Source organism: Martes martes, assembly GCF_963455335.1.
Source record: "Martes martes genome assembly, chromosome: 1".
Classification (NCBI taxonomy): Eukaryota; Metazoa; Chordata; class Mammalia; order Carnivora; family Mustelidae; genus Martes; species Martes martes.
Window position 1 is genome coordinate 11,233,602 of NC_137888.1, and position 26,120 is coordinate 11,259,721.

The window sequence follows — 26,120 nt, forward strand, 5'->3', positions numbered from 1 at the left end:
AAATGTAAAATTTGTAGCAACTTAATTAAACTTAATCCTATTAATTGATAGACAAATATTTAAAGTTTAAATACTAGAGGGGCGCCTGGGTGGCTCAGTGGGTTAAAGCCGCTGCCTTCGGCTCAGGTCATGATCCCAGCGTCCTGGGATCGAGCCCCGCATCGGGCTCTCTGCTCAGCAGGGAGCCTGCTTCCTCCCTTCTCTCTCTGCTTGCCTCTCTGCCTACTTGTGATCTGTCTGTCAAATAAATAAAATTTAAAAAAAAAAAAAAAAAAAAAAAACTTTTAAAGTTTAAATACTAGAAATTGTTTAGGATTAAGAATATTAAAATACCATGCTAAAAGTTTTATTTTTATTTATCATTTTAAAATAACTGGATTACATTGAAATGACCAATTGCAAAATTAAATTCGTAAAATTAAAGATGAAGAAAATGAGAGGCAACAATACCAGCTGCTACCTAAGAAAGGTTTTTTTTAAAATCAGCATAACTTTGTGTCCTTTCTGAACATGACCCCCAGACTACTAATTTCATTGGTGTTAATTGCCAAAGCTCTCAACACTATTTGTACCCTGACCCCTTGTTTCTAATAAAATTTCACATATTTCTTCATGTGTCACTACATCCCAATAGGCCAAAGTATTCATTTTTGTAAGACAAGGCTACTGAGTTCCCAGAGCTGTTCATGAATTTTAGATGCACTGCTTCAACATGTTGGCCCTATTTAGAAGGGAATAATGCACTGAGTATCATTATCTGGTTTTGTTTTTTCCAGTGTGTTTTTACCTTGTTTCTTGATGTCTTCAGCTATAAGGAAACTTACACAACTCTCTACTGCAGTAAGAGTCCAGTTTCATTATTTAGGGATTTTTTTTTTTGTAGAGTGCATATAATCCCAATTTTCACTTTTTTTACTCCATTTTGTCATTGCTTCCTATACCAAAATTGAATAGAAAAGTGTGGCAAAATATCAGTATATCTAGCTACCTGTGGGTACCTGAAGTACTTTTAGAAGAAATAAGTAAAGAAAAGTAGTTCTCCATAGTGATGATACAGTGGAGTCAACTGGGGCAGTTACTTAAACACATTCAATTTTCAGGGCCTACCCCTGACCAGTTAAATCAAAATTTACGGATGGAGCCTGGCACAATGAGATACATGCAAGTCAACTTCTATTTTAAATAATACCTTAAACTAATTTTCCCTGGCATTTAGGTGATGTGTTTGTTTCATTTAATTCTTTAGGGGCCTGACTTACAAGGAATCTGGGGTAGACATTGCAGCTGGAAATATGCTGGTCAAGAAAATTAAACCTTTAGCAAAAGCTACCTCCAGACCAGGTAAGTCAGAGCCTGTCCTTTGCTAGTTCATTAACTGTGACAGGCATTGTGAATTGATTGGGGCTTTGTAGTTTACTGAGGAAAACATTCCAAGTTAATGCCAGGTTGCTAAGTCTTGCCCTGTTTAAGCCAAACCCATAGTCTTCTTTCTTGTTTCTAATATTAAGGAAAGCATTTCTTATACATAATGTTAAATTCAAAAATATATCTACCCCTTTCGTATGTAATTACTTTCTTGATCAGTTCTTTGAGCACGTGGTACTCTTCCGTTCTCAGAAAAGGCATCTCTTATTGTAGCTATGCTTATGAAGAAATGGTTTGAATATCCATGTTTAGCCTATTACAGTGCAGCCGGTAATTAATTTCCTCCCCATTAGGCTGTGATGTTGATCTTGGAGGTTTTGCTGGTCTTTTTGATTTGAAAGCAGCTGGTTTCAAAGATCCTCTTCTGGCAAGTGGAACAGATGGTGTTGGAACTAAACTGAAGGTAATCAGATACCTATGTGATTGATTAAAGGCCTTTTGTGAATGATAGGAGAGAATTTATTGTATACCAAATACATGTTTTTCCCATCTTGACGTATATGCACTGAAGAGAACCGTACCAAATAACCATAAAATATGTACATTTTTTTAAAGATTTTATTTATTTATTCAACAGAGAGATCACAAGTACGCAGAGCAGCAGGCAGAGAGAGAGGGAAGCAGGCTCTCTGCTGAGCAGAGAGCTCGATGCGGGGCTCGATCCCAGGACCCTGAGATCATGACCTGAGCCGAAGGCAGAGGCTCAACCCATTGAGCCACCCAGGCGCCCCAAATATGTACATTTTTCTAACAACACAATGTTGTTGAAACTCTATCCGGATGGAAGCATTATTGGAGGGGATTAAATGGGACACCTTTGGGGGTACCCGGGTGGCTTAGTCTGTTAAGTGTTGGACTCTCAGGTCATGATCTCAGAGTCATGGGATCCAGCCCTGCATTCAGCTCCATGCTAAGCAGGGAGTCTCCTTGAGATTCCCTCTGCCCCTCCCCCCATCCCCACACTCTCTCTCTCCCTCTCTAAATAAATTTTTTTAAAAAGATGGGGAGATACTTTGGGGGCACCTGTGTGGCTCAGTCCTTAAGCATCTGCCTCAGCTCAGGTCGTCATTCTGGAGTTCCCAGATCTGAGCCCCACATCAGGCTCCTTGCTCAGCGGGGAGTCTGCTCCTCCCTCTCCCTCTCCTCCACACCCCTCCCATGCATGCTCTCTCTCTCTCAAATAATAAAAACCTTTTTAAAATAAAAATTAGGGACGCCTGGGTGGCTCAGTTGGTTAAGCGGCTGCCTTCGGCTCAGGTCATGATCCCAGCGTCCTGGGATCGAGTCCCACATCGGGCTCCTTGCTCCGCAGGGAGCCTGCTTCTCCCTCTGCCACTCTGCCTGTGCTCGCTCGCTCGCGCTCTCTCTCTCTCTCTCACAAATAAATAAATAAAATCTTAAAAAAAAAATAAAATAAAATAAAAAAATAAAAATTAAAAATGGGATAGTTTTGGATCAAGTAGCTTATCAGAATTTAATATTTTATCTTTAGGTGTTTGGAGCAGCTAGCCAAATAGCAATATTTATTAGCCTCCATTGATAAACTGACAAGGTATAATTTGGAGTGTATCTTCTGTGTTGTGTGTTGTGCTTCTTTAGATTGCCCAGCAGTGTAACAAACATGATACCATTGGTCAAGATCTGGTTGCAATGTGTGTCAATGACATTCTGGCCCAAGGGGCAGAGCCCCTTTTCTTCCTCGATTACTTTTCCTGTGGGAAACTTGACCTTAATACAACTGAAGCTGTTGTCGCTGGAATCGCCAGAGCTTGTGGAAAAGCTGGATGTGCTCTCCTTGGTATGACATGTTTAATCACATGTCCTTTTTACTATATTTTAGCCCTATTATAAATGCGATTAGTACTTATATAGCTAAGAAGAAAAACTGCAGATTATATCATAAGACAAATAAAATATAAATAACATTACCGGAAGAAAACTTAGAGATCTCGCCCTCAAGCCCCTCCTCAAGGGTTTGTCCCCCAGATTCCTACTCCTAAACTGTAAGCCAGGCCTTACCTTTTTCCCTGATCTTTGTTTACTATTTCCATTCCTGTCTTTCTCCAAGTCCTCATGCACAGACAACGCTAAGAGTTACTTCCTCCTTACTGGCCTGCACCAGATGATGATTCCTAACATTCTAAATCTTAAGCATTATTTTCCAACAGAAGTAACACTAAGAATAAAATGTACCTAAGATTTATAGAAATATTGCTTAAATATATATGGGAACTTTGAGCAAAATTAATTGCAGGTTGCCCAAGCAATGAAACTACCTCTTTTGTATTAACCATTCCCATGGACACATCTGTCCCCAAAGCCAAAATGACCTTTTCAACCATCTTTTAGAACAGTTTGTAATTTGGAGACTGCCTACCTAGACCCTGTCTTTACATATCATCACAAAAGTGAACTATGCTGTACTTCTTAGGCCAGGGCATTTGGATGTAAGCAGCCCTGATTAAATCACTTCTCTAAGCCTGTACCATCATCTGAAATATAGGATGATTATAAAGATCAAATATAAATGAAAGCATTTGTAAAATTAAACTGCTGTAGAAATGACATTATATTCAACCAAGCATTCATTCTTTGACGATAATGCTATTCGGGGCTATACATTTCCTTCGTGGAAATTAGTACTGTTTCCCTTGAGATCATGCTCGGTCGGAAGTTTTGTTTTGTTTTTTTTTTTTTTTTTTTTTTTTTTTTTTTTTTTTTTTAAAGATTTATTTATTTATTTGACAGACAGAGAACACAAGTAGGCAGAGAGGCAGACAGAGAGAGAGGAGGAAGCAGGCTCCCTACTAAGCAGAGAGCCCGATGCGGGGCTCGATCCCAGGACCCTGGTATCATGACCTGAGCCGAAGGCAGAGGCTTTAACCCACTGAGCCACCCAGGTGCCCCGTTTTTGTTTTTTTTTTTAAAGATTTTATTTATTTATTTGACAGACAGAGATCACAAGTAGGCAGAGAGGCAGGCAGAGAGATGAGGAAGCAGGCTCGCTGTGGAGCAGAGAGCCCAATGTGGGGCTCAATTCCAGGGACCTGGGATCATGACCCGAGTGAAGGCAGAGGCTTTAACCCACTGAGCCACCCAGGCACCCTCAGTCGAAAGTTCTTTTAGGCAACTAATAGAGTACTTTTTTTTTAATATTTGCGGAATATAGCCATCGTTTAATTGTTCATAATAAGAGTGGGGACGCCTAGCTGGCTCAGTCAGAAAACCATGCAACTCTTGATCTTGGGGTCATGAGTTCAAGCCCCATGTTCGGTGTAGAAATTATATACATACATACGCAGACAAACTTGAAAAAGAAAAGAGTACCTGGTGTCAGTACTTCCTAGATAGGTTTATAAATACTATGTGACTTCTTCGTTCTTCTTTTATCATTCTGCCAGGAGGTGAAACTGCAGAAATGCCCGACATGTATCCTCCGGGAGAATATGACCTAGCTGGTTTTGCCGTTGGTGCCATGGAGCGGGATCAGAAACTCCCTCACCTGGAAAGAATCACTGAAGGGGATGTTGTTATTGGAGTAGCTTCATCTGGTCTTCACAGCAATGGATTTAGCCTTGTAAGGAAAATTGTAGCACAATCTTCCCTCCAGTACTCATCTCCAGCACCTGAAGGCTGTGGTGATCAGACCTTAGGTAAACACTCATATTTAAATTTTCCTTAGAAATATGTGAGCAGCCACTTAATGGGTTAGTCTTTCATTAGTTAATTAGAATGGAATAAATTACATTACCCTATGAGTTCACTGTTTGGACATTACCATAGAACTGGTGTGTCTGCAGGGTCAAATCATTCTCTATTTCAGAATTGTTATTGACATACGTTTTGGTTTTATGTTCATAGGCTAAGTTTATGTCTTCTCTCCAATACACAGGGGACTTACTTCTCACTCCAACCAGAATCTACAGCCATTCACTGCTACCTGTCCTACGTTCAGGACACGTCAAGGCCTTTGCCCATATTACTGGTGGAGGATTGCTAGAAAACATCCCCCGAGTCCTTCCTCAGAAGTTTGGGGTGGATTTAGGTAAGATTGCTGAAAGGAACTTTTGTTCAGAAAACCATTTGGAGGAAAAATGCATTGTGGAAGAAAACTGTGGGTAGTTAGTGCACATATTATATATACGGGGAAATAAAAATTTTTTTAAGATTTTATTTATTTGACAGAAAGTGAAAGAAGGTACACAAGCAAGGGGATGGGGAGAGGGAAAAGCAGACTTCACTCTGAGCAGGGAGCCCAATGCAGGGCTCGATCCCAGGACTCTGGGATCATGACCCAAGCCAAAGACAGACATGTAATGACTGAGCCACACAGGCGTCCCTATATGGAAAATTCTTAAATTATTGGGGTTTCTCAGAAAAAATAAAACTGGCCTTTTTTTAAGTTTATTTTTAGTTTATTTTTTTTCTCAGAAAAAATTAAACTAGCCTCTTTTTGCTTTATTAGCCACATTTATAAGGCGTAAAGTCCCCTCGTGTAATTGACTTATATAGATGAAGTGTTTTGGGGGATATGAGAGGTTGGTAATCTCGGGCTCTATCAAGATAGAACCAGAATATTCCAGGAAGGGAAATGGTAGCCTGTGCAAGGGATAAGCAGGACCCAAACCAAGGCATAGAGAAGGGAGACAGATTTGAGAATCACTTGCGCTTAGAAAGAAAAAGAAGTCCCAAGTTTCTAGTTAAGCAAGTGAATATAGACAGTAACATCTGTGATGCAGGAGGAAAAGTAGATTTGGAGTAGGAAGTGGGAATAGTGTTTTTTTCCCAAACATTTACTTATCCATTTATTTTTAAAGATTTATTTACTTATTTGGGAAAGAGAGTGCAGGGGGAGGGACAGAGGGAGAGACTCTCGAGCAGACTCCCCGCTGAACGCACAGCCTGACATGGGGCTCAGTCCCAGGACCCTGAGATCATGACCTGAGCCAAAATCAAGAGTCAGATGCTTAACCAACTGAGCCACTGAGGCGCCCCTATTTATTTATTTTAGAAGAGTGAGGTGTGTGCAAGGCGGGGGGTGGGGAGCACAAAGAGAGAGAGAATCTCAAGCAGACTCCACACTGAATGCAGAGCGCAACATGGGGCTTGATCTCACAACCCTGAGATCAAGATCTGAGCTGAAATCAAGTTGGACACTCAACCAACTGAGCCACCCAGGCGCCCTGAAATAGTGTTTTAAGTCTTCAGTGTATTTATTGTGAGGTGTCTGGGAGCAGAAGTTGCTATCAGGCTGAGGTTAAGTTTGGTGCTCAGGTGCGGATAGTAATAGTTACAGCCAAAAGAGTACAGGGACTACACTCTTATTCCTCAGTGTTCTGTCTACTTTGAAGGTTGACAGAGGTAGAAATATTAGAAAAGAACAGCCAGAAGCAGGGAGTGAACCACATAAAAGTAGGAACCCCACGGATTTGAATATGACATTGGTCAGCGGTGTCAGGTGCAGCCAAGGGATGTAGGATGAGAACTAGAAATAAGCCAGTATGATTCAGTCAGCTCAGAAAGCATCTCAGTGAGTGTAGATACCACCCACCATGTGATCATGGGGGGAATGGGTGGCAGAGATAAACAAGGACAGTGAATGGAAGTTGCTGTTTCAGGAAACTTATTGGTGGGGCGCCTGGGTGGCTCAGTGGGTTAAGCCTCTGCCTTCGGCTCAGGTCATGATCCCAGGATCCTGGGATCGAGTCCCACATCGGGCTCTCTGCTCAGCGGGGAGCCTGCTTCCCCCTCTCTCTCTGCCTGCCTCTCTGCCTACTTGTGATCTCTCTCTCCGTCAAATGAATGAATAAAATCTTAAAAAAAAAATTATTGGTAAAAGGAGGGGGAAATCATTACTTATACTCATGGCAAAATGAGCAACAGGGTTTTCCATCCCTGTTTTTATAGGGTAGCAGAAGAACTGCCCCAGCTATCATGGTCAACTAATATACACTGCTTTAACGGACTAGAAGCTAAAGAAGTTCACATAATGTAGCCCCTTTTCCCAGTGAGGTATGAAGGGGTTAGTGAGATGAGCAGACCCAGGAGCGAGGGCATGCGGAAAAGAGTAAATAATGAGATAGACTAGATCAGAAACAAGAATGAGACAAGAAGCACTGAACGTGAAGGCGAAAGTGGTTGTGTGATTTTTCTCCCAAAGTATGAATATGTATAGTTGAAACACGAATTAAAAAAAAAAAAAAATTGGGGGGCCTGGGTGGCTCAGTGGGTTGAGCCTCTGCCCTTGGCTCAGGTCATGGTCTCAGGGTCCTGGGATCGAGCCCCGCATCAGGCTCTGGGAGCCTGCTTCCCCCTCTCTCTCTGCCTGCCTCTCTGCCTACTTGTGATCTTTCTCTCTGTCAAATAAATAAATAAAATCTTTAAAAAAAAATTTTTTTTTTGAGTGGGTTGGTCCCGTCAGGCTGGAAGCAGCTGTGGGTGCTTGTGAATGGACTTGCTGAGCCAACAGTAGAGTCAGAGTACGTGAAGCTTAGAGAGAACCCGAAGAGTCAGAACTGGATCATGATGTACAGTTGATTTCACCATATTCCCAATAGCCGTGGTGGTTGTCACACAAATGTCTGTGTCCCAGTATAAAAGAAAGTCAGGCCCTTAAATCAGCCTCTGAGGTCTCTTCTAGGAATCCTATTCCACCAACAGATTTAGGTAAGGCGTTTTCAACATCAGATTTGCAACTGGTTGTATTACTACTGACATCTGATCATTTTTAGAAACCAGGCTAGTAGCCTGTCAGGGTTGGTTTGTTTGCTTACAAACAGATTCTTTGTTAATCATTTTGCTAAAATGAGATCATAGTTTGGTAATCTGCTATTTATTCTGCCATTTACTCTATCATCAATATCCATCTGTCAGAATAGCATCATTTTTGAGACGGGTATTCCATTTTTTTTTTAAAGATTTTATTTATTTATTTGACAGACAGAGATCACAAGTAGGCAGAGAGGCAGGCAGAGAGAGAGAAGGGAAGCAGGCTCCCTGCTGAGCAGAGAGCCCAATGCGGGGCTCGATCCCAGGACCCTGAGATCATGACCTGAGCCAAAGGCAGAGGCTTAACCCACTGAGCCACCCAGGCGCACCAGGTATTCCATTTTTTTATGCATATACCACTACTTGGTTTGTGTTGCTGTTGGCTTTAGACTGTTGATACAACAGTGAACATCACTGTAGCTAAATCTTTGGAGCTCAACTTTTAAGAATGGACATTTCCCAGCTGGTAGAAATGGAATTAAATCTGATAGAGGAGAAGGTTCATGAACATCTGATGCTCCTTAAAAATTGTATCAACTCCAGAGCATTAAAGAACTGATTATCCAGTGCGCCTGACCGGGTCACACAGTAGAGCATGCGACTCTTTATCTTGGGGTCTTGAATTCGTTCAAGCCCCACACTGAGGGAAGAGTCTACTTAAATAAATAAATAAATAAAAATAAAGAACTGATTATCCAGCAGATCCACCAAATTAATAAGGGGAACTGATGGTTAATCCTATTATTTAATAAAAAGCTACATCCATAATGGCTTCCGTTTCTTAGGAGCATCATAACTAAATATTAAATTTAGTAGAGTTTTGGGAAGTCTGATCCCATAACTGTAGATTCTAAACAACTATCCAAATTTAAATTGTATGTGTGTTGTGTCTATGCCTTTACTTAAAAATTTTTATCAGAGATTTTTGTTGTATTATAACAGACCTAAATCTAAATTCTAAAGTAAATATGGAAAGGAACACCGGGGTGGCTCAATCAGTTAAGCATTCAACTCTTAATTTCAGATCAGGTTGTGATCTCAGGGTCCTAGAATCAAGCCTGTGTTGGGCCCCACACTCAGCCGGAAGTCTGCTTGTCCCTCTGTGGCACCCATTCCCCCACCCCTACCCCCGGCACGCGCATGTGCCCTATACATTTCTTCTAAATCTATAACGTAAGCCACTTCGTTTTTCATCACACTTAGGGTGCATTTTGGTCATCGCTAAGACCCAGCTTAACATTTGCAAACCTTTACTGGAACTCAGTTTGTAACACAATCCATTAAGGGATTGCTAAGAATTTAGTTAATGCACCACAAAACCTAACTTAACTGTTAATACTGGCCAAGTGTGTCAGCAAAAATATTCTGGATGAGGTACAAATGGATCCCACCCGAAAACTCTGGAAGGCCAGTTTATAGTTCTACCCTATGTAAAACAGCAGAGCTGCTTGTATTTCCACAGCTTTGTATATATGCACACGTTACATTTTGTGTGAGACGATAGGCTAATCAGACAACTCTTGCCTGTTTTCAGATGCCCAGACCTGGAGGGTCCCCAGGATTTTCTCATGGTTACAGCAGGAAGGACACCTCTCTGAGGAAGAGATGGCCAGAACATTTAACTGTGGGATTGGGGCTGCCCTCGTGGTGTCAAAGGATCTGGCAGAGCAGATTCTGAGGGATATTAAGCGGCACGAGGAAGAAGCCTGGGTGATTGGCAAGGTGGTGTCATGTCCTGAAGGTAATCATTCCTTGACTCGTTGTTCTTGGGTATATAACCAGAAATACAACTCCACCCCGCCTCGGAAGCTGTGCCCACCCTTTAGTCCAGCCATCGCTGGGGCAGCTGCATTTACCCAGCTGTAACCGGACCGCGCCCGAGCTAGTACCACCGAATTTCTCCTCACTTCAGCCTGAGGGCTCCGACTCCTCTGTGCAGTAGTCCCTGTGCACAGCTACACCCCACAGGACAACCCTTAGCCAGTGTGGTGAATAAATACCCACTTTAGGGACAGAAAAGGGAGGGAACAGTTCTGTGGCAGAGTCTTCATGGTTCTTTTGAGGTTCGCAATGGAATCAAGCCCCAGTTGCCCACAGTGGTGACCAGTTGAATGACACACTCTTCTGTTGGCCCTCCATATCACGTTACCCAGATCCTCCCTCTGGTTTTTTGGGATCCTTCCTAGAGGAGTCTTTCCACAGGCGAGACCTTGTCTCAGGCTCTACCTTGTGATTCAGTTCAGTTCAGTTCAGCAAACTGTGAAGCGAGCGCCCTGACAAGTGTTTTGTATACTCAGGACTCTGTTAGAAGTACTAGAAATAAGCAGAGTGGCGGAAAACCCACTCAGATTAGCTAAGAGATGCCAGGCCTTGCCAATTATATCTGTGTATGCCTTTCGTTTATTATGTAGGTTTCATTTCAAGCAGGTTCTCCAAATACCAGAAGGATGTCTTGAGCTCACATTGCAATAGGAAAGAGAAGTCCTCTGTTGCTCAGCATCCTCTATCAAATCTTTGAATGGCCTCACCTGTGTCACATGCCTCCCCTGAGGCCAGGAGATAGTGGTATGCTGTGGCTTTTAGTTGAAGTAGGTAATTATAAATGTTCTCTTTCAGGAAGTTTTTATGAGTGAGTAACATGAAGTAATACAAGTCTAGTCTTCATGTTAGTCTTTGCATAACTTATTTTCAGGATGAAGTATTCTCAAGTTTTCATAAAATACTTTGCTTTCCATTATTACTGTTAATTCACAGTTCCATTCTTATTTATTGGGTGTGTTTGAAATGAAGGTTCTCCTCGTGTGAAAGTCAAGAATTTGATAGAAACCATGCAAATAAATGGATCAGTATTGGAAAATGGCACCGTGAAAAATCATTTCTCTGTCCAATCAAAAAAGGCAAGAGTGGCTGTCTTAATATCTGGAACAGGTAAGATATGCCTTCCTCTTTACTATGGGGCTGTAGAAATGCTCTTTCTGGGCCTTTGGGTTGCTGAGTCGGTTAAGTATCTGCCTTCAGTTAAGCCTACCTTTGCCCCAGGTCATGATCCCAGGGGTCCTGGGCTTGAATCCCGCATGGGGCTCCCTGCTTCTCCCTCTGCCCCTCCCCCTGCATGTGCTCACACGCAGGCACTCTCTCAGTGATTAATTAATTAATTTTAAAAAGAAATGCTCACTCCCCCCTACCCCAAAATCCTTCCGATTGTGAGGAAACTATCAGTAGAGTGGGGCAGGGGATCATTAAGGACTGTTTTGTTATTCTGTGTCCTCAGTCTATCTACTTTTCTTGGGCTTTTGAGACACCTAAAGGAAGGGTAGAGGGTATAAGGAAGATGGTTGAAGAAAGAGAAACCAGAAGAAATGGAAAATCCAACTTTCTTGTCATTGCTTTCTAGATAAAAAGTTTTAAAACAGCTGAGGGTTTTTTTTATTTTTTATTTTTTATTTTTTTTTTTAAAGATTTTATTTATTTATTGGACAGACAGAGATCACAAGTAGGCAGAGAGGCAGGCAGAGAGAGAGAGAGAGGAGGAAGCAGGCTCCCTGCTGAGCAGAGAGCCCGACGTGGGACTCGATCCCAGGACCCTGGGATCATGACCCGAGCCGAAAGCAGAGGCTTTAACCCACTGAGCCACCCAGGTTCCCTGAGGGTTTTTTTTAATGGTAATAAGAATATGAAATTTATGGTTGATTCTTACGGATAGAGGAATAAAATAAGAATAATAAGGGATAAAAAATAATATAATAATATAATAATAAAATAATAATCGTATTCTCTCAGATGGAGATAGCATGTTTATTTTTCCCACTATTGTAAATAACATTGCTATGAACATTTTGGTAAATATACAGCACATTTCTAGGTGCATATCTCATTATTTCTTTAAGATACATTACTAGAAGTATAGTTGCTTTCCAAGTCCATTTTAAGGTTTCAATATACTTTAGGCCCAAATTAATGGTTTAAAAAAAAAAGCTGTTATAAGGTTCATAGTGGTTACTTCTTTTTTTTCTTTTTTTAGATTTATTTATTTATTTATTTGACAGAGAGAGAGAGATCACAAGTAGGCAGAGAGGCAGGAAGAGGGGAGGGGGAAGCAGGCTCCCCACCGAGGAGAGAGTCCAATGCGGGGCTCGATCCCAGGACCCTGAGACCATGACCTGAGCTAAAGGCAGACGTTTTACCCACTGAGCCACCCAGGTGCCCCCATAGTGGTTACTTCTTAAGAGGGGTGATTTTTCAGGGCATCTGGCTAACTCAGTCGATAGAGCATGTGGCTTTTGATCTCAGGGTTATAAGTTCAAGCCCTATGTTGGGCATAGATAGGGATTGCTTAAAAAAATAAAATCTTAAAGAGAGTTGATTTTTCTTGCTTAATTAAGCAGCTAATTCCCCACCAGTTAGTTTGTTTTTTTTTTTTTTTAAGATTTTATTTATTTATTTGACAGAGAGAGATCACAAGTACAGAGAGAGGGAGAAGCAGGCTCCCTGCTGAGCAGAGAGCCCGATGCAGGACTCAATCCCAGGACCCTGGTATCATGAGCTGAGCTGAAGGCAAAGGCTTAACCCACTGAGCCACACAGGCGCCCCACCAGTCAGTTTTTAAATCATGTTATACTGTTTCTCTTACTGTGCTTGATCATATTATTTGCGGGACCAATTATATATCCTAGAACCAGGAGTGCCTACGTTTTCATAAGCTATTAATCCATCAAGAGAAAGGGAATTTAAAAGCCTCACATATTTTGCCAGTCTTTTCTAAGACATTTATTTGGAAATCTTGACCATTCGCTATGCAAAATGGAACATATCTTTATTAAGACACTTGAGCTTACTTGTGTGTTTTTCTCTCTTTCAGGATCAAACCTGCAAGCTCTCATAGACAGTACTAGGGAGCCAAATAGCTGTGCGCACATTGTCGTTGTTATCTCCAACAAAGCCGCGGTGGCTGGCTTAGATAAAGCAGAAAGAGCTGGAATTCCCACCAGAGTGAGTTACTTTGAAAAGTATCTTTCCTGCAGACTGTATTTATAAACTCATAACCTGCCCCCCTACCCCCAACAAGACCTCCATCTGTAAGGGTAGCTTATTCTCTGGATTTCTGGATTGGGGTGCGTGCTGGGCTTGCCTTTCTACTTCGTTCTCCAGGATGTCTTTATGAGAAAGAGGGCAAGTACGGTCTATGTACAGGTTGAGTTTTAAATTGTTTTTGGTAATTCATTGAAAAAGTTGTGCTGATTTTTTTCTATTACAGGTAATTAATCATAAATTATATAAAAGTCGTGTAGAATTTGACACTGCAATTGACCAAGTCCTTGAAGAGTACTCCACAGACATAGTCTGTCTTGCAGGATTCATGAGAATTTTATCTGGCCCCTTTGTCAGGAAATGGGATGGTAAGCAAAACCTGTGTGACACCACATTGAGAAATCAGCTGAACGCATTCTGTAGGGCCATTAGCTTCCCAAGCAACCCAATGGTGAAGTATTTACTAGGCTCTTTTAACACAGCTTGTAATTTAATTTCCTCAACTCAGAGAATGACCCAGTGATCATTTTATCTTGTGCCTTTATCAGTTTCCTTTGGCCTGCTGTAATTAATCACTTTCTAACACAGTTTAGGTTACTCACATTACTAGCATTTCATCTTCTGAATGAATAATTCAGTAGAGACATCTTTGTTTGTGCAGAAGCAAAAAAAAGTGATTCCCTGTCTCCCAGAACGGAGAGTCCATCCTCTCCGTAGAAGTATAGACTGGTGCCACACATGGCAAGGAAGGCATTGTTTCTGGAAAACATACCTTATGTTCTTGCCCTTTCCACTAAAGTTGTGACTGCATCCTGCTGCTTTGTGCCCCTGTTTGGACAACAGATGGATTCTCCAAAGAGTTCGTGTTTTCTTAAGTGAATATGGTTAGAGTCCTTGTGGTGTAACGTGAAAGTGGCAATGCCGCTTCGTGCTTAGAAGTCGAGCACGTAGACACCGTGCAGGACTCTCCAGTCTCTTTCTGAGAGCACGTGCCAGCAGCAGGCCGCGTTTTCTTCACGAGCTCTGTGAGCAAGAGTCGCCCCGCTCCATCCAGTCACTGCAGGCGCCTATTCAGAGCGCCTCGTGTGTGGTCAGTTGTGCAAGGCAGGAGCTTGCTGTGCCCACGGCTCCTAGATGAAAACCCTTATTTCCCTTTCATTTCTGTCTTTTACAAAGAAACACCCATCCCGGAGAAACCCTGCTCCTCCTGACTCCTGACTCTAGACAGAAAAACATACATTCCTTTGGTAGAGTACCTAGAATTTTTCAATTCTGACCACTGTGTTTTTATTGACTTCTAGGGAAGATGCTCAACATCCACCCATCCTTGCTCCCTTCTTTTAAGGGTTCAAATGCCCACGAGCAAGCCCTAGAAGCCGGCGTCACAGTCACCGGGTGTACTGTGCACTTTGTAGCTGTGAGTATGTCTCTTTCTACCCAAGTATTATCTGTGTCTCTATGTAAATTGTACTAGCTAGAAAGTAACGTTCAAAACTTCTTCTTCCTTCTCCAGGAAGACGTAGATGCTGGACAGATTATTTTACAAGAATCTGTTCCAGTGAAGAGAGGTGACACTGTTGCAACTCTGTCTGAAAGAGTGAAATTAGCGGAGCACAAAATATTCCCCGCAGCCCTCCAGCTGGTAGCCAGTGGAGCTGTACGGCTTGGAGAAAATGGCAAGATTTGTTGGGTCACAGAGTGAAGCCTCCCAATGCGGGAACAGAGCCACTTCTGAAGGAAGTCTGCCTGTTTGCATGGTGACTTTTATCATGGACTCCGCGGAGAAGAACAAATGCTAAAAAAGAGGTCTTCACTCTCACCCCTGGCTGTTTTTTTTTAAGGAATAGAGATTCGTTAAAAACAAGACCGGTACAGCATAGCTAAGAGCTCTGTGTCACCACCGGTGGCCTTTCCGGGTTTACCTGTTCTGGACCTTCTTGTTCATAACCAAGTTGCTTGTTCAGAATTCTGTCGCTTTCAGCCAGACAAGATACCAAAACTCTTGGTCTTCTCGTTCTTCTGAATGATACCACCTCCATTTTTTGTAGTTTCATGTGCTCTGGTATTTGAAGAGTTAGCCCTCAAAACTACCAAGTTACTGTCTCTCCCCTATATTATATAATCTGTACTGGTTTGAATTGAGACTTCTCTAATTATCCTGATCATGATTTAGTGTCACAGAATTTGTGTGTAGCTTCCATTTCTGAGGGATAGTATACTTTGTGCTTTGAAATATCATTAAACATCCCTCTAATTATTGACAGTTTCTATACTACCCTGACTAGCTTCACAGTTACTCTGTATGGTATCAACATCCTTACTTTTATAAATACTGGAAGGATAAAGGGAGATTTTTGGTGGCATCCAGATTCAAACATAGGACTGAGGCATGTTACTCATCCTCTCTGTCTCTGTGTCTCCAGCTACTGACACAGGCAAATGCCTGTCATGGTGGTTTTGATAATTAAGTTAACATGTGTGAAATGCCAAAAACCAGGCTTGGCACAGAGTAGGCCCTCAAAGGTCAGCATTTACTTCATAGCTCTTCCCAGTTATGAAAGCTCTTGTAATTCACTACTCTTTGAACAAATATATCTGAACATAAGATTGAGAATGGTAATAAACAGAATACTGGAAGCGTGCTAGGTGCTGTTTGGGAGGAGTGAGGGCAAACGGAGGCCGATGTTCCCCGACTAGTAAAGAGTAGAGTGGCACTGCATATATTTTCCACTCTGGCCATTCATTTCCAAGCTGGATATGCAATTCTGGAACTGGGAGGTCTAGGTTGACCTAGGCACATGTACATGACCCCAAGCTTGGTACCACATTTCCCCCATAGCAGAGTGAACAAGGAATGACCATCCGGCCCAAAAGCAGCCAGCAATCCTTCCACTACTGGGCAGCCTTCAAAGTGATGTAGCCTAAGATCTGCCGGCCCGGCAGGAGTGTGCCTTCCTCGCAGGATACCTGGAGGCCCTGTTCGAATCCTCCCTTGGAGTTTAAACTCAAGACCTAACAGCAAAGCAGTCATTTAATACAGAAGATACGAATTCTAGCCTTACAAAAGGAAAGAGTAGGCGAGTAAGAGGAGAGGCACCTTCCCCAGTAGACCTTAATCACTGCCTCTGGTACAAGTGGGTTTCCCCAGACCCAGGCGGCTGGCCAGTGATGTCGCTCTTAGTCACAGACTACAGTCGGCAAAGGCCATCAAATTGGAGGTTCAGGTGCATCATTTCACATAGTCCCTTTGCTGTAAAAACAACTGGTTCATTTGTTCTGGAGAGTACACTCGACATTAAATACCTGTTACGTACACGCCGAACATTATCCTGTGAAGTTTACAGAAAGTTAAAAGATAGAAAGGAAAATGTTATTGGTGGATAAACTCACAAACTTTAATAAAAGTAAAGGGGGTCCAACTGTTCATCAGCGCTGCTGGTCGTGAGAAGTCGAAGGATTCAAGTGTGAGTTCCAGAACAAGTAAGCCAAACGTTCTAAAGAGGAGTATGAAATTTCTTTTTTTTTTTAAGATTTTATTTATTTATTTGACAGAGATCACAAGTAGGCAGAGAGAGGAGGAAGCAGGCTCCCTGCTGAGCAGAGAGCCTGATGCAGGGCTCGATCCCAGGACCCTGGGATCATGACCAGAGCCGAAGGCAGAGGCTTTAACCCACTGAGCCACCCAGGCGCCCCATGAAATTTCTAAGAGAAACTTCATGTTTCTAAACTTCATGTCTCTAAATGTTCCTTCTCAAATTTTTTACTTAACCCTTTTTAACTGCTATACAAAGTTATAAAGTATAACATAGTATCTAGTCATAATAAAGTTTAATAACTGGTATAGCTGCTAGATCCTCATTATTTTTTTCACCACATTTCCCTCGGCTATTCTCTCGTGCTAAGGGAACAGAGCCACAGCCAAAGCCTTGCCCCAGGAGGAGACCGTCAAGGACACTGCTGCTGCCTGGCCACGTTAGGCTCCACTGGCCGCACTTCCAGTGGTCACTCCATCGGCCCTGTCCCCACAACCAAAACACTCTGACTGCCTGTGTCTCGGGGTCACTCATCCAGGCTTAAAGTCCCAGGTAGGAAGATCCAATCGGCCAAGTTTAGGTCGCCCTACCCCCCCACACACACCTCCCCAGCTCTCACAGCCAGGAGTCAAGGGAGAACAGAAATACAGCCTCGCACTGCGTGAAACGGCCTCGCAGGGCCGTGGCTGCCCTGTGCACACTGAGAGGAGTGCACAGCAGCCCCTGTGTGACAAGGGCCCGACCCCACCGTTCAGGTGACCAGTGCAGCTGTAAGTAGTTCAGAAAGATTAATAAAACCCTAGTTGGTTTTTTTGTTTTGTTTTGTTTAAGTTCATGTTCCCGTTAACACTGACAGTTCCTCTAGGCCTGTCTCCCCCTGAGCTGCCTTTTTACCAGTTAACCTCTGTAATACATGAATTTTTGCCTCCTCCACTACCGTTTAAGAGAAGGGCTCTCATAGCCCTTCTCTTAAGCCGTGTCAGCCTTTTATTTACCACAACATAAGGCCATTTTCCTTTTTATCTGGAGCCAGTTGGTTTTATATATATATATATACATATATATATATATTTAAGTTAATCTCTACATCCAACGTGGGGCTCAAAGTCACAACCCTGAGATCAAGAGTCACACACTCTTCCAACTGAACCAGACGGGCACCTCTGGAGCCAATTGTTAATTAACATTTTTAAATTAATTCAGAAGTAGAACCAATCCAAATGTCCTTCAGCTAAGGAATCGATAGAGATAGGTGGTCAAGCCATGCAATGGAGTGTTACAATCATTAAAGGAAATGAAGGCCTGATACGTACAACATGGAATTTTGAAACATGCTAAATAAAAGAATCCAGTCACATACGAGCACGTTTATAATTCCATTGGTATGGAAGGTGCAGAACAGGCAAATCCCTGCAGACACAGGATAAGTAGTTGCCCGGGGTTTTGGGAATAGATGTATTTTAAGGGTGTTGACTAAAGGGTATAGCGTTTCTGTTAGGTAATGAGAACGTGCTAGAATTGATTGTGGAGATGGTTACACGACCCCATGGACATATCTAAAGCCACTCAACAACTCCGAACGTCACTGTAAAAACATTAATTCATAATTGAGGTTTTTTTTGTTTTTTTTTTAAATATTTTATTTATTTATTTGACAGAGAGAGATCACAAGTAGGCAGAGAGGCAGGCAGAGAGAGAGGGGGAAGCAGGCTCCCCGCTGAGCAGAGAGCCCGATGCGGGGCTCGATCCCAGGACCCTGAGATCATGACCTGAGCCGAAGGCAGAGGCTTTAACCCACTGAGCCACCCAGACGCCCCATAATTGAGGTTTTTTAAACATTTCATTTACTTGAGAGAGAGCGCTAGAGAGGGAGCACTAGCAGGGGAGGAAGGAGCAGGCTCCCCGCTGAGCAGGGAGCCTGACAGAAGGCTCCGTCCCAGGACCCTGGGACGGTGACCTGAGTGGAAGGCAGATGCTTAACCACTGAGCCACCCCACCCAGGCGCCCCTAATTCATAGTTTTTGAAATACATCAAGATCACATTTAATCTGATGTTGTAAAATCCATCACACATTTAAAATACTTCGCATTCGGGGGGGTACCTGGCTGGCTCAGTCAGTGGAGCACGTAACTCTTGATCTCGAGATCATGAGTTCAAGCCCCACGTTGGGTGTGGAGCCACCTTTAAAAAAATAAATAAGATAAAAATACATTATATGTTTATTAAAATAAAAAAATTAAAAAAAATAAGAAATAAAATACTTCACATTCAAAATATGAAGTCACTTAAATGAATATAGATAGAACTTCCATGCTTTGTGACAGAAATCATATTAAGATCTATCTTGGGGCGCCTGGGTGGCTCTGATGTGGGAAACAGAGGCAGAAGAAAAATTATTAAATTTCCTTACCTACTGACAAGCCCTTAAAACAGGCAGAGTGGCTCTCCTCTAGGGACTTAACTACGCTCACCTTGAGGCTTTGCTAAGGGCAAAGGACAATCCTAGCCTGACCGACCTTCTACCCCCAACCAGGATCCTGTAAGTCTACTTTAACAATTCCTTTAGGAAACTTTATCTCAAGCGTATGGCCCACTGATATACATCTAAAGGGTCTCACGAGAAGGTTTTATTACTGGTAATGAATAATCTTTTCCCCAGACAATAGCTAGCCCCTCAAGGTCCTAGAAACCTTGCTTCCAAAATTCCTTAGAGAATTACATCATCCCTAATCCCCTCCCCAATTTACAAGTATATAATAGACCACTCCTCACATCCCCGGGGCAGCAGCTCTTCCTGCCCACGGGTCCTGCCCTCGTTTAATAAATCACCATTTTGCACCAAAGATGTCTCAAGAATTCTTTCTTGGTCATCGGCTCCGGACCTCATCCCACCGAACCTCACCTATGTTCTAGAATTTCATCAGCTCAGTTGTTAAGCGTCTGCCTTCCGCTCAGGTCAGGTTCCCTGCTCAGCGGGAAGCCTGTTTCTCCCTCTCCCACACTCCTGCTTGTGTTCCTTCTCTCTCCGTGTCAAATAAATAAAATCTTTTTTTTAAAGATTTTATTTATTTGACACAGAGAGAGATCACAAGTAGGCAGAGAGGCAGGCAGAGGGGGAGGGGGAAGCAGGCTCCCTGCTGAGCAGGGAGCCCCATGTGGGGCTTGATACCAGGACCCTGAGACCACGACCTGAGCCGAAGCCAGAGGCTTAATCCACTGAGCCACCCAGGCGCCCCAAATAAATAAAATCTTTAAAAATAAAATTAAAATTTAAAAAACTGTCTGAATGGCAATCCTAATCCTCAATCCTCCATCTTTAACCTGGTAATTCTCGCAGGTGAATTTAGTACAGATGCTAATTCCCGAGTCCCACCTGTATTCTAAGTTTTGCGATAAAAGCATGAAGCGTTCAGTATTTCCAATTTCATTAAAAAAAAAAAAGTTCATGCTTTGAAGTGTTTGTGGGCACTCACAGTCAAACTGCATTTTAAATTTTTCTGCACCCCTAAACTCCACAAACTTGTACAGGAAAAAAAAAATCGTTTTGTTATCACAATATCACCCAATCCCTTGACTGCTTCAGTTTGGTGCAGAAAAAAAATAAGATCTATCGCCAAAAAATCTTTTTAAATTAAATATTCAGCTGACAGATCTAATCAGTCATCCCTTCACTTTTGTTGAAAGCCAAGTATTGAAAACCTTCCAGTTTTATAAAGGATTTATCTTGCTTTCTTAGCATCCACAACAAATCAGCCTTTTCAACTGTGCCTCTGTTTGGTGCCCTGAGGGTGTTCAGAGAACCCTAGTAAGATTCAGGATGTGTGCAAGGCGTGTCTTTCTTTTGCAAAATGAGGGAATTCAGAGGGAGGTGGGACTGCTTTGATCCTTCAGGGAACCGAGACTGACTGTCCCGATCACACTCCTGGCTCACTAGCTCCGAGACAGAGCTCAGGCGCTGGGGACTGAGTGGGTAGGAGAGTGTAGATGATTTGGGTCATCAGAGTGCACAAGTCACAGAGCTCCAAAACCCTAGCACGCTTAGCAATCAAGTGAGAGAAAAGTCTTCAAAGGAACCTGAAAATGCACCAACAGTGCGGTTGGGGGCCCAGGAGAGAGGGATGCCACCGAAGCTAGGAGAAGGGTGTCTCAAGGAACAGGAAATGAGTTTCTGGCTCCTTTCTCCTCTTAGAGGCTGTGGAGGCCAAGAAAAACAAGACTGTACCCACCTCGAGTCTAGCCCTGACATAAGTACAGCCATCTTGGCAAAGCAAAAGCCAGCAACTTGCACCCCCTCTCCACCCGCTCCCCACCCCTCGGTAGTATGTGTGACATTCCTCAGCCTCCCCTGGCTGCCCTAAAAGAAAAACAAATAGTTAACTTGCGGAGATCACAATCCTGCAAGACAGGAGTCTCCCTTGGTTACAAATGTCCTAGAGATTTAACAATAGCCCAATTTCCAGAGGCAAATAACTCAGTTCCCCAAGCCCTAATGTCTCCCTCCCCACCATAAAACTGAAGAAGGCTGAAGCAGAAGGAAATGGAAATAAAGTTAAATTTCTCCTAAACCCAAATCTCACTAACAAGGACACTTGATAGGAGAAGTGTGAAACGTTATCTCTAAACCTCCAAGATAGTGTCAGCAATCATTCCCAAACACATGACCCACTGATACACATCTAAAGGGTCTCACGAGAAGATTTTTATTTCTAGTAATAAATAACCTTTCTCCCAACAATAGCTAGCCCCTCAAGGTCCTGGAGACCTTGCTTCCAAAATTTCTTAGAGACTTACATCATCCCCTTTGTCCTCACCCACCGACGAGTCCACCCCTACTCTGCCTTTAAAAACTCTGACCGTAATCTGGTTCGGGGTCCACGTCCCTACTCCGCTGTGTCGGGTATACTTGGGTCCAAGCTAAAGGTTGTCAAATAAACCCTCATGTGATTGCATCGGTGCTTGGCTCCTTGGTGGTCTCTCAGACGCTAAAACTTGAGCATAACAGAGGCCAAGGTAGAATGAGCTCCCGCCAACCCATCACGCACCTTTCGTTAAGCCAGAAAAGCCCACATCTGACATCCATCCCCTAGCGAGGGAGGCTCTGGGGCCCCAGGCAGGCTCCCCGGAACGCCAGCACCCGTGATAGCCCTGGAGGAGGGGAGGAGGAGGCAGCGTCCGCCAGAAGCCAGATCTACACGACAGGTGGTGCGTCCAGCCAGAGGAAACTGAGGACAGTAAAGCCTCCCCTTCCTTTCAAAGTTTTCCATCTGGCCGGCCACAGTTTGGAGAACACAAATTCCTCGAGTCCACTGAACAAACGTACGAGGATCTCACAACCCGGACGTTTGTCTGCTCAGACTCCTGGAACGGAAGACCACAGACAGGGCCTTACCAGAAATTCTCCTCTGACCGTTCTGGAGGCTGGACGTTCAAGATCCAAGTTTCTGAGGTCACCTTCTCACTGCGTCCTCACCTAGACTTTCCTTTCCGCACAGGCGTTCCCCGGTGCCCCTTTGTGTGTCCAGACTTCCTCCTCTCCTAAGGACACCAGTTAGATTGGGTTAGGGGGCACCCCAATCGCCTTATGTTAACTTAATTGCTCCTTTAATTATTTCCTACATACTGAGGTACTGGGGGGTTAGAAGTTCAACATTCAAATTTGGAGAGGGGAAAAACAATGCAGCCCTTGACACCTATTACCTCCTCCCAAAATTAGTGCCAGTTTTCAGGTGGCTCTTCTGGGACAGAGAGCCACGGCTGCAGCGGCATCTTCTGGCCACTAGAAGAGCCAGCCCGACCACCCTCCAGGCTTGGCTGTTGCCAGAGATCATGCTGACTAAGGGAGAGTAAACCCTGTGGGAGTCCTCTGTAAATATTATTTTCTTCAAAAGAATGGTGGGATTTTTCTAGATCAACATATACTGTTAAGTGAGAAGGGTAAAGGAAGGTATGTAGGTATACTATGCTTCCGTTTATATATTAAAGGGGAATGGGCATAAAATGCACTCTTTTTGTTTGTTTTTGAGGTTTTTGTTTATTTATTTATTTATTTATTTATTTTTTGAAAGAGAAGCGGGGAGAGTTAGAGAGAGGGAGGGAGGGGATGGGACAGGGGCAGAGGGAGACTCTCCAGCAGACTCCCTGCTGAGCACATAGTCCCATGTGGGGCTTGATACCACAACCCCGATCAGGACCTGAGCCCAAATCAAGAACCAGATGCTTAACCGAATGCACCACCCAGGCCCCCCAAGGGCATTCCCTTTTTTGCTTTTTTAAACGATTTTATTCATTTATTTGAGAGAGAGCGTGAGAGAGCACGAGTTGGAGGAGGGGGCATAGGGAGAGGGAGAAGTAGACTCTGCACTGAGTGAGAAGCCCAACATGGGGCTTGATCCCAGGACCCTGGGATCATGACCCGAGTCCCGAAGACAGACCCCTAACCGACTGAGCTCCCAGGAGCCCTCCCAAGGGGATTCTCATGTGTTGATTATCTCCACAAGGGTGCACAGCAGCTGCTACCCCTGCCTTAGCAAAGGACGGGGGCAGGGATGAGAGGGGAGATTTTTCAGGTGTATTTTTGCTTTTTAAAACTACTATTCAGGGGGCGCCTGGGTGGCTCAGTGGGTTAAAGCCTCTGCCTTCGGCTCAGGTCGTGATCCCAGGGTCCTGGGATCGAGCCCCACATCGGGCTCTCTGCTCAGCAGGGAGCCCGCTTCCCCCTCTCTCTCTGCCTGCCTCTCTGCCCACTTGTGATCTCTGTCTGTCAAATAAATAAAAATCTTTAAAAAAAAAAAAAAAGAATTTCTCTAAAAAAAAAAAAAAACTACTATTCAGTTTGTTAAAGTTACACATTCAAAACTCAGCTTACAGATCTTATTTTTTTCAAAGATTTTATTTATTTATTTGACAGAGAGACACAGCAAGAGAGGAAACAGAGTAGGGGGAGTTGGAGAGGGAGAAGCAGGCTTCCCGCCAAGCAGGGAGCCTGATGCAGGGCTTAATCCCAGGACTCTGGGATCATGACCTGAGCCAAAGACAGACACTTAATGACTGAGTCACCCAGGCGTCCCTATTTTTTTTTTTTTTTTAAGATTTTATTTATTTATTTGTCAGAGAGAGAGAGAGCGCGCTCGAGAGCGAGCACAGGCAGACAGAGTGGCAGGCAGAGACAGAGAGAGAAGCAGGCTCCCTGCCGAGCAAGGAGCCCCATGTGGGACTCACTCCCAGGATGCTGGGATCACGACCTGAGCCGAAGGCAGCCGCTTAACCAACTGAGCCACCCAGGCGTCCCACCCCCTATTTTTTTTTTTTTTTTTTGCTTTTTTTTTTCCTAAGTAATCTCCGCGCCCAACATGGGGCTCGAACTCATGACCCCAAGAGCGAGAGCGGCATGCTCCACCCCACTGACTGAGCCCTCCAGGCAGCCCTATTTCTTAGTAAACATTAACCATTGCTGTTAAGGGGATTTTGGTTAATAGTTGACTCCATTGACACAGGCACACACTTGAGGCTGAATTTTAAGTTTGCAATGCTTGCTTTGCCTTCGCAATACTTTTATTATCTGACTTAAGAATTTTCTGAGAATTAGTTTTATACCTTCAAAGCTTTAAAGTTGATGGCTAAAATTCTCTTAGAGGTGTTGATAACATATGTAAATTGAGGAAGATTTCAATTTTTTAAAAATATTTTATTTATTTGAGAGAGTACGCACGCGAGACAGAGAGAGAGAGAGAGAGAGAGAGATAGAGAGAGAAAGGGAGCACGAGTTGAGTGAGGGGCAGAGAGAGAAGCAGGCCCTCCGCTGGGCAGGGAGCTGATACGGGGCTTCATCCCCCGACTCCAGGATCGTGACCTGAGCCGAAGGTAAATGCTTAACCCACTGGGCCACCCATTCACCCCAGGAAGATTTCATTTTATTTTTTAAAGATTTTATTTATTTATTTGACAGACAGAGATCACAAGTAGGCAGAGAGGCAGGCAGAGAGAGGGGAGGAAGCAGGCTCCCCACTGAGCAGAGAGCCCGATGTGGGGCTCGATCCCAGGACCCCGGGATCATGAACTGAGCGGAAGGCAGAGGCTTAACCCACTGAGCCACCCAGGCGCCCCAAGATTTCAATTTTAAATCAATTCTAAATCACTCGGTTACACATTTTCAGTGATAACTTATGACTGCCATAAGATTTTTTTAGGTATGAATTTCTAAACATTAAACTTTATTAAATATTAAATATAAACAAAATGCCAACTGTACTGCCACTTCCTGATGGCGCCTGGGAGAAGAATGAGGCACAAACAAGTCACCTGCAAGAGAGAGGGAGCAGGGGACAACAGTAGAAAAGACTGTCTCGGGGTGCCTGGGTGGCTCAGAGGGTTAAGCCTCTGCCTTTGGCTCAGGTCATGATCTCAGGGTCCTGGGATCGAGCCCCACATCGGGCTATCTGCTCAGCAGGGAGCCTGCTTCCTCCTCTCCCTCTGCCTGCCTCTCTGCCTACTTGTGATCTCTCTCTGTCTGTCAAATAAATAAATAAAAATCTTAAAAAAAAAAAAAAAGGAAAAAGAAAAGACTGTCACCCGGAACAACTCCTCAGTCCCGTATTTATTAGATATAGACAGTAATCACCAAAGGAGCCAAAGAAGGCTACACATTAATCATATGCCTTGTAGATAAACAAGAAGGAAGGCAAAATATATCTGGTCAAGCAGCATAAAGTTTATCAAGTTTATAGTCGATCAAGCACATTCAAAGGGCTCATCTAATTCGCCACGGGTGCTCTCCGGGGAAGGCAAGATAACAGAAAAATGAAGCAGGCGGCGTTCCGCCCTGAGAGAGTGGGGCATCCCCAACTGCAAGGACACATATCATCCTCTCCCCCAGAGGCCTGTTGCCGGTATGTGTTTTTCTTAAGGTTGTATCTAAACATGCTTGGTAACTAGTAGAATTTCTCATGGGTTATATTTTAAGTAATACATTGTTCTGAGGGATAGTTACACTGTACTCCCAATTTCTTAACATAAAAATATGAACACTTTGATTTTTCCATTGAGATAGAATTCATACTATAAAATTCAACTGTTGAAATACAATTCAGTGATTTCTACAATATTAACAAGGTTGTGCAACAATAACCACTACCTAGTTCTAGAACATTTTCATTACTCCAAAAGGAGACCCTTGTCTACTAGCAATCACTCATCGTTAGTATCTGGCTTCGTCACGTAGCATGTTTCCAGGGTCCATCCATGTTGTAATGTGTCTCAGCACTTTATACTTTTTCATGATGTTGTAATAATCTGTTGTGTGCATATAGCACGTTTATCCATTCTTCAGTTGATGGGCACATGGGTTGTATCTGCTTTTTGGCCATCAT

The 26,120-nt window shown here is 43.4% G+C and overlaps 1 protein-coding gene across 3 annotated transcripts in view; it reads left to right on the forward strand.

Annotated features, from left to right (window-relative positions):
* Window positions 1-17,061, forward strand: part of GART (phosphoribosylglycinamide formyltransferase, phosphoribosylglycinamide synthetase, phosphoribosylaminoimidazole synthetase) — a 33,338-nt gene extending 16,277 nt beyond the window's left edge. For all 3 annotated transcript variants that reach the window (XM_080796122.1, XM_080796124.1, XM_080796123.1), the window contains exons 12-22: window positions 1,247-1,341; window positions 1,719-1,828; window positions 3,025-3,223; window positions 4,827-5,078; window positions 5,318-5,470; window positions 9,728-9,934; window positions 10,984-11,121; window positions 13,052-13,182; window positions 13,448-13,589; window positions 14,523-14,638; window positions 14,735-17,061. In XM_080796122.1, the coding sequence (XP_080652248.1) occupies window positions 1,247-1,341; window positions 1,719-1,828; window positions 3,025-3,223; window positions 4,827-5,078; window positions 5,318-5,470; window positions 9,728-9,934; window positions 10,984-11,121; window positions 13,052-13,182; window positions 13,448-13,589; window positions 14,523-14,638; window positions 14,735-14,923 (1,732 nt within the window). In that variant the 3' untranslated portion in view covers window positions 14,924-17,061. The remainder of the gene's footprint in view (window positions 1-1,246; window positions 1,342-1,718; window positions 1,829-3,024; window positions 3,224-4,826; window positions 5,079-5,317; window positions 5,471-9,727; window positions 9,935-10,983; window positions 11,122-13,051; window positions 13,183-13,447; window positions 13,590-14,522; window positions 14,639-14,734) is intronic.
* The last annotated feature ends 9,059 nt before the right edge of the window (window positions 17,062-26,120 follow it).